At 46.1% G+C, this 8,621-nt stretch overlaps 2 protein-coding genes across 2 annotated transcripts in view; one reads left to right on the top strand and one right to left on the bottom strand.

Moving 5' to 3' along the window:
- LOC310777903 (E3 ubiquitin-protein ligase SH3RF3-like) overlaps positions 1–8,621 on the bottom strand; it is a gene marked incomplete at both ends in the record, with an annotated part of 141,268 nt that overhangs the window by 80,239 nt on the left and 52,408 nt on the right. The window lies entirely within an intron of this gene.
- Positions 861–8,621, top strand: part of LOC310778743 (kinesin-like protein KIF2A) — a gene marked incomplete at both ends in the record, with an annotated part of 48,923 nt that continues 41,162 nt past the window's right edge. Inside the window, 3 exons of the mRNA XM_083639201.1 lie at positions 861–868; positions 984–1,056; positions 6,604–7,308. Of these exons, the coding sequence (XP_083495327.1) occupies positions 861–868; positions 984–1,056; positions 6,604–7,308 (786 nt within the window). The remainder of the gene's footprint in view (positions 869–983; positions 1,057–6,603; positions 7,309–8,621) is intronic.

The raw sequence follows: 8,621 nt of genomic DNA, 5'->3' as shown, positions 1-8,621 counted from the left end.
ATCTGAGCTGCGAGAGTGAGCAAGTTGCTGTGCAAAAACACATGTGCACGCGCACGCGCACACGCACACACACACACACACACACAGACAGACACACACGCACACGCACGCACGCACGCACGCACGCACGCACACACACACACACACACACACACACACACACACACACACACACACACACACACAGCATGGCTTGTTAAACATGCAAGCTGTTCAGCACCAGTGGACTTGTGAAGAGGATGGATGTCTTACCTGACGGAAGATCAAAGGTGTGGAGGCAGCAGGTATGCCGGGCGGGGCAGGGGCGAGCAGGGGGGGAGAGAGAGAGAGATAATTAGTCTGAGTATCTACTGACATGATTAATCACAGTCCAGAACACAAACAAACACAGATGAGTACAGCCAGCAGCACTGCTCAGCCTGGTCAGCCTGGTCACAGATGAGTAACCCTGAGTTAACCCTCATAAGAGAGAATGAGCCTGAGTTAAATAACCCTGAGTTGACCCTGATCAGAAAGAGAGGGAGAGAGGAGAAGCAGGGGTGACAGGTTGTCATGGACGCACCCTTTCTTTCGGTCCCCTCCCCACTCTTCTCCTTGTTACCGTGGCGACAGGAGGCCTTGAGTGGGAGGCGGTTAGTGAGGCGTGTCGGTGGCTGTTAGAGAGCTGGATGTGTCAATCTGAGACACCTAGAGAGACACACAGCCATAAAGAGCCCCTTTAGGGCCTGAAGGCATGTTTTAAGTTGTATATAAAATACTCTATTTTCAATAACTGGAAAGCATGGCATTTTTAATGAGGCAGAAGGAGGGGGGAGTCATTTTAAGGATTTGAACGTCAAAACGCCAAAGTTTAGTCCGGCATGCTAAAGTAAGTAATTGGCTTCCAGTCTCCTACTGGATCAACTACAAACTCCTGGCCCTTCACCAACTACCCCCCATCTCGCTGACCTCCTCTTCCCCTACCAACCCTCCCGGACCCTCAGATCCACCTCAGCTGGCCTTCTCTCCAGCCCCAAGTCCAACCTCCGCGACTTCTGGGACAGAGCCTTCTCCAGGGCAGCTCCCAGGCTCTGGAACTCCCTTCCCCCTGACATCAGAGACTCTGAGTCCCTCACAGTCTTTCAATCTCGCCTAAAGACCCATCTCTTCTCTACACCCCCTTCTCTTACCCTCCCTGCCCCCATCCATCCTTCTGTGTCTGTGTTGTGTTTGTCTCTGTTGTCTCACTAACACCGCCCCTCAGTCTATAGTGTGTATAGTGTTACGCCACTTTGAGTTCTAGAAAAGCGCTATATAAATGCCATGTATTGTTATTATTATTATTATTATTATGATGTTATCAGACAGTTACGGTTAGTGCAGGACATCAGCCAGGAGAGTTTCACACTGTAGTAGACTGTCTGCACACAGAGAACACACACACGTGCACGCGCGCGCTGCGCGCGCGCGCGCACACACACACACACACACACACACACACACACACACACACACACACACACACACACACACACACACACACACACTCACTCACTCAAAAGCATGTACAGCCATGCATGTGCATTGAAGTCAAAGCGAACACAAACAGGCTCTTCCCTCAGGCCTCCGCTGGCTGAGTACTTGTTGAAAAGTTGATTCCTCTAGCATGATGTCAGCCCCTCACACACACACACACACACACACACACACACACACACTTGCATTGACAACAGCGGTGATTGGAGCTGTGTGCAGTAACCAATCACCACCAATCAGCACACAGCTCCATGTGATGACAGTGGGGGCTCTATCTCCTCTGCCTCCTCTCCACATAACTCCATCTTTATACACACCTCACAGGTCTATCTCTCTCTCTCTCTCTCTCTCTCTCAATTCAATTCAATGGGCTTAAGCATGACATACAGTAATGTATTGCTAAAGCATTAAATGGCTCTCGTGACAAGGAAGTTGGAAGATGAGGGCGTTACCGATCCACCTAACCCAGTGGTTCCCAAACTGGGGTACGTGGAGGTACTACAGGGGGTACTTGAGAGAAAGGGGGAAATGTAAAAAATGTCAGAATGAATCATGAAAATACAATGAAACGTTCAAATATATCTGCTCAGGAGGCACTAATTGCAACTCTTTCACTCTGTTTCTTATTTTGTAATGTTATATTCTTCAAAAGGTGGGTTATCATTCATTCATTGCATCATTATGCTATAGTTTTCTCTTGCTGTTTTATAAGCAACATGTTGTAGTCGGGTAAAGGGGGTACTTGGATTCAGAAATCAGGGAAAGGGGGTACTGAAGCCAAAAAAACCTTAACCCATCCCTTCATCCTTATAGACGGTTTTCACCAGCTGCAACCCCACAGCATTTCCTTTTTCTCAGCTTCTTCTTCTGTGTTTTATGGCGGTTGGCATCCTTAAATGTTGCATTATTACCGCAACCTGAATTGTATCAGCTTCACAGTGCTAACTATTGACAGTGTCCACTTTCTAAGCTGTTCAGGGGAAACACTGACATAGCCTACTTCTATTTCTATTTTTTTAAATTTTTTATGTAAAGATAGGCCTATGCGTGCAATAACGTACTGATAGTCAGCTTACTCTGTAAGATGTAACTTTTATTAGCCTCTCAGGCTAGCTCCGCGGACCAGACAACAACACTTCCTACTACCCAGCGTGTGCACGTCTTTCCGACAAGATTCAAGATTCAAGATTCAAGATTTTTATTGACAGGGGTGGTTGTTATGGCAACTATCAACAACAACAACAACAACAACTACTAACTACTACAATACATAAAGACCGAAATAGGCTACGTTGTTAATGTGTCTGTCAGAGACACGGCCTAACGTTAACATTTAATATGAGCCGAATATCAGCCTGCGCTCAGCTATGTATACAGGAAGTAAACCGGATATTCAGGTGGGTTGTGATGGTTGTTATTGTTGTCAAGTTAAAACCGTCTATATGTTTGTGTCAGCGAGCTATTTAAGACTGCTGTTACTTTAAAGACCACCAGAGGTCGCCACTACTTCCTGCTTACAGCTCCCGACTGCCATATGCTGGGGTTTTTTTCCTACTATGGGTGGTCCAGGATGACCACGCCCCGAACTCATTTGATTGGTCGCCGTAACTGCTTCTTCCCGAAAACGTGCGGGAACAAAAAAAAATTGGGTTAAGATTAGGGTTGGGTGGGGGGGGAGTTCAGCTCAGGTTGCGCTATTAGGGCTCGTGAGTTTAATGGGTAAGGTGCTTGCCTTCCAATCTGACGACTGGGGTTTGATTCCTGGTCAAACCACACACATTTTTAACAAGCATTTTTCTTATTTTAAAACATTAGGGTTAAGCAAGTACAACAATTTTGTTAGGGTTAGGGTTTGGGTATGGTCGTGGTTAAATAAGAAAACCCTAATCTTAACCACATCTTTTTTACTTGCCAAAGGTTTCAGGAAGAAGCAGTTGTGGCGACCAATCAAATGAGTTTGAGGCGTGGTCATCCCGGACCCACAGGGGGAAAAAATCTCCCCTGCCGTATGCACTGCATGCATGCACTTACTCACACGACCACAAGAGGTCCCATTGATGAACATCGGCCATTTTAACCTTCTTTTTAAAAAAAACTTGTGAGGATGGGCTGCTTGTAATTCTTTGACAATATTGATATGATTGATTTATAAAGTATCCGCTACTGGCAGCTTCAATTCACAAGTATCAGTCTTCAACAATTTATACGAATTTATAATATGAATCAATTCATCAAAGGCTGAAGTTATCAGACATATCTGCATCTAATTTAATTTCCATTGTCCGCCCTGTCTGAAAATCTGACTCATTCATATAAGTGTCACACTTTCTCTATTATCTCTCTCCCTCTCTCTCCCCCTCTCTCTCTCAGACCAGATGAGTATATTCTAGTGTTTGTCTCTCTCTCCCCCCTCCCTCTCTCTCTCAGACCAGATGAGTATAGTGTAGTGTTTGTCTCTCTCTCTCAGACCAGATGAGTATAGTCTAGTGTTTGTCTCTCTCTCTCCCCCCTCCCTCTCTCTCTCAGACCAGATGAGTATAGTGTAGTGTTTGTCTCTCTCTCTCTCTCTCTCAGACCAGATGAGTATAGTGTAGTGTTTGTCTCTCTCTCTCAGACCAGATGAGTATAGTCTAGTGTTTGTCTCTCTCTCCCCCCTCCCTCTCTCTCTCAGACCAGATGAGTATAGTGTAGTGTTTGTCTCTCTCTCTCTCTCTCTCAGACCAGACGAGTATAGTGTAGTGTTTGTCTCTCTCTCTCTCTCAGACCAGACGAGTATAGTGTAGTGTTTGTCTCTCTCTCTCTCTCAGACCAGATGAGTATAGTGTAGTGTTTGTCTCCCTCTCTCTCTCAGACCAGACGAGTATAGTGTAGTGTTTGTCTCTCCCTCTCTCTCTCAGACCAGATGAGTATAGTGTAGTGTTTCTCTCTCTCTCTCTCTCTCTCTCAGACCAGATGAGTATAGTGTAGTGTTTCTCTCTCTCTCTCTCTCTCTCTCTCTCTCTCTCAGACCAGATGAGTTTAGTGTAGTGTTTGTCTCTCTCTCTTTCTCTCAGACCAGATGAGTATAGTGTAGTGTTTGTCTCTCCCTCTCTCTCTCTCAGACCAGATGAGTATAGTGTAGTGTTTGTCTCTCCCTCTCTCTCTCAGACCAGATGAGTATTATGTAGTGTTTCTCTCTCTCTCTCTCTCTCTCTCTCAGACCAGATGAGTATAGTGTAGTGTTTCTCTCTCTCTCTCTCTCTCTCTCAGACCAGATGAGTATAGTGTAGTGTTTGTCTCTCTCTCTCTCTCAGACCAGATGAGTATAGTGTAGTGTTTGTCTCTCTCTCTCTCTCTCAGACCAGATGAGTATAGTGTAGTGTTTCTCTCTCTCTCTCTCTCAGACCAGATGAGTATAGTGTAGTGTTTGTCTCTCTCTCTCTCTCTCTCAGACCAGACGAGTATAGTGTAGTGTTTGTCTCTCTCTCTTTCTCTCAGACCAGATGAGTATAGTGTAGTGTTTGTCTCCCTCTCTCTCTCAGACCAGACGAGTATAGTGTAGTGTTTGTCTCCCTCTCTCTCTCAGACCAGATGAGTATAGTGTAGTGTTTGTCTCTCCCTCTCTCTCTCAGACCAGATGAGTATTATGTAGTGTTTGTCTCTCTCTCTCTCTCTCAGACCAGATGAGTATAGTGTAGTGTTTGTCTCTCTCTCTCTCTCTCAGACCAGATGAGTATAGTGTAGTGTTTGTCTCTCTCTCTCTCTCTCTCTCTCTCTCTCTCTCAGATCAGATGAGTATAGTGTAGTGTTTGTCTCTCTCTCTCTCTCTCTCAGACCAGCTGAGTATAGTGTAGTGTTTGTCTCTCTCTCTCTCTCTCTCAGACCAGATGAGTATAGTGTAGTGTTTGTCTCCCTCTCTCTCTCAGACCAGACGAGTATAGTGTAGTGTTTGTCTCTCTCTCTCTCTCTCTCTCTCAGACCAGATGAGTATAGTGTAGTGTTTGTCTCTCTCTCTCTCTCTCTCTCTCAGACCAGATGAGTATAGTGTAGTGTTTGTCTCCCTCTCTCTCTCAGACCAGACGAGTATAGTGTAGTGTTTGTCTCTCTCTCTTTCTCTCAGACCAGATGAGTATAGTGTAGTGTTTGTCTCCCTCTCTCTCTCAGACCAGACGAGTATAGTGTAGTGTTTGTCTCCCTCTCTCTCTCTCGGACCAGATGAGTATAGTGTAGTGTTTGTCTCTCCCTCTCTCTCTCAGACCAGACGAGTATAGTGTAGTGTTTGTCTCTCCCTCTCTCTCTCAGACCAGATGAGTATTATGTAGTGTTTGTCTCTCTCTCTCTCTCTCAGACCAGATGAGTATAGTGTAGTGTTTGTCTCTCTCTCTCTCTCTCTCTCTCTCTCTCTCTCTCTCTCAGATCAGATGAGTATAGTGTAGTGTTTGTCTCTCTCTCTCTCTCTCTCAGACCAGATGAGTATAGTGTAGTGTTTGTCTCTCTCTCTCTCTCTCTCAGACCAGATGAGTATAGTGTAGTGTTTGTCTCCCTCTCTCTCTCAGACCAGACGAGTATAGTGTAGTGTTTGTCTCTCTCTCTCTCTGACCAGATGAGTATAGTGTAGTGTTTGTCTCCCTCTCTCTCTCAGATCAGATGAGTATAGTGTAGTGTTTGTCTCTCTCTCTCTCTCTCTCTCTCTCTCTCTCAGACCAGATGAGTATAGTGTAGTGTTTGTCTCCCTCTCTCTCTCAGACCAGATGAGTATAGTGTAGTGTTTGTCTCTCTCTCTCAGACCAGATGAGTATAGTGTAGTGTTTGGAGGTTGTTTAGGTACGGTGGTGCAATGGAGAGTAATTGACCCCAGCAGTACAGAGGTGGACATTTACTGAGATTTAACTCTGACTTGGGAGCCCTTAGATCACCTGCCAGACAAGCCCGCAGAGAGAGCGAGGGAGATGGAGAGAGAGATGGAGAGAGAGAGACTAAGTGACAATGTGTTTTCTTTCTCCCGAGGTATGGATCATTACTGCACATGCTGTGACGTGACGTCTTCACCTCTCTCTGTCTTCCATGTCTCTTGCAGACCTCTCTCTCTGTCTCTCGGTGGTGGCACAGCGCTGTAACGATGCAGTGATATCCACTCAGGTGGTGGCATCCACTCAGGTGGTGGCACAGCTCTGTAACGATGCAGTGATATCCACTCAGGTGGTGGCACAGCACTGTAACGATGCAGTGATACCCACTCAGGTGGTGGCACAGCGCTGTAACGATGCAGTGATATCCACTCAGGTGGTGGCACAGCTCTGTAACGATGCAGTGATGTCCACTCAGGTGGTGGCACAGCTCTGTAACGATGCAGTGATATCCACTCAGGTGGTGGCACAGCACTGTAACGATGCAGTGATATCCACTCAGGTGGTGGCACAGCGCTGTAACGATGCAGTGATATCCACTCAGGTGGTGGCACAGCGCTGTAACGATGCAGTGATGTCCACTCAGGTGGTGGCACAGCTCTGTAACGATGCAGTGATGTCCACTCAGGTGGTGGCACAGCTCTGTAACGATGCAGTGATATCCACTCAGGTGGTGGCACAGCGCTGTAACGATGCAGTGATGTCCACTCAGGTGGTGGCACAGCTCTGTAACGATGCAGTGATATCCACTCAGGTGGTGGCACAGCGCTGTAACGATGCAGTGATATCCACTCAGGTGGTGGCACAGCGCTGTAACGATGCAGTGATATCCACTCAGGTGGTGGCACAGCGCTGTAACGATGCAGTGATATCCACTCAGGTGGTGGCACAGCGCTGTAACGATGCAGTGATACCCACACGGGATAGTATTAAGAAAAGCGCTATATAAGACCGATTATTATTATTATTATTATTACCCACTCAGGGACACAGTGGACTGTTGTAAATGTTAAGTCACACCCTCTTCCAGGCTTGGCATAGGGATTTCCTTCCCCATTCATTTTTCCATAGATGTTTCTTAAAATCCTTACAAAATAGTTATATTTGGTCAAATCAAGCGATGCAGCGGCTATATTCAGAATCAGGAGAGAGCATAGAACATTTCACTCGGAGCAAAAAATAAATAAAATAAATTGTCCTGGGATTGCCTCTCATCCTACCGACATTAAAACATTAAACATTCACTTATCACTCGATACTGAAGTTTTGCCCCCAAATGGTAAGACGGTTGCAACAAAGAAAATTAAAAATTAAACAACTTTTTACCTTACAAAAACGGCTTATAATTAATAGGGCTATAACTTATACACCAAGGTCGATATTCACCCCTCTCTCTCTCTCTCTCCCTCACACCCTTTCTCTCTCTCTCTCTCTCTCTCTCTCACACACACACACACAGACACACCTCTGATGTGTGTGTGTGTGTGTGTGTGTGTGTGTGTGTGTGTGTGTGTGTGCGCGTGCGCACAAGCGCGCGCACATGTGTGTGATTAATTGACAGCATGTACTGTACTGTTAGCCCGCAGTCGTTAATTTAACACTTCATTACATCTTGTTAGAATGGGGGGGGGGGGGGGGTGCAGCTGAGAGAGTCTGGCAATTAACCCAGCCAATAGCAGCGCTCCATCTTTCCAGTTTATTCTGGGAAGGAAGCAGAGATGTAGAGTTTCTCACAGACCTGGGCACACACACACACACAGACACACACACACACACACACACACACACACACACACACACAGACACACACACAGACCTGGGCATCACAGACAGACGGTGATATTTCACCCTGCTAAAACATTCATATTTGTATACATTCATATAAGGACCAGTTGGACACCAATGCTGGCTGTCCTAGTTAGGCACAGTGATGTCACTCACTCTCACTGATCGACCCATTTGCCCTCATTATAGCGGCTGGCTTCTCATTGAAAACATTGCCAGTGATTTTCCTGTTGTAGAACTCTGTAGGAGTATGTGATCCTCTATGGGTCTCATAATAGGGTCCCCCGAGGGAGTTCCAGGGTAGTTCAGCGATGCTAGAACTAGAAATAATAGAAGCTAGAAATAATCCAATTAGAGAAGGTACAAGAACGACGGTTGTAGCATCCAGGCGAAGCTGGTGACAACATCACACAAAGTACTAAGATGAAGACGAGC

This window comes from Poromitra crassiceps, assembly GCF_964638095.1.
Source record: "Poromitra crassiceps genome assembly, chromosome: 6".
Lineage (NCBI taxonomy): Eukaryota > Metazoa > Chordata > Actinopteri > Beryciformes > Melamphaidae > Poromitra > Poromitra crassiceps.
This window is presented reverse-complemented; position numbering and strand designations above follow the sequence as displayed.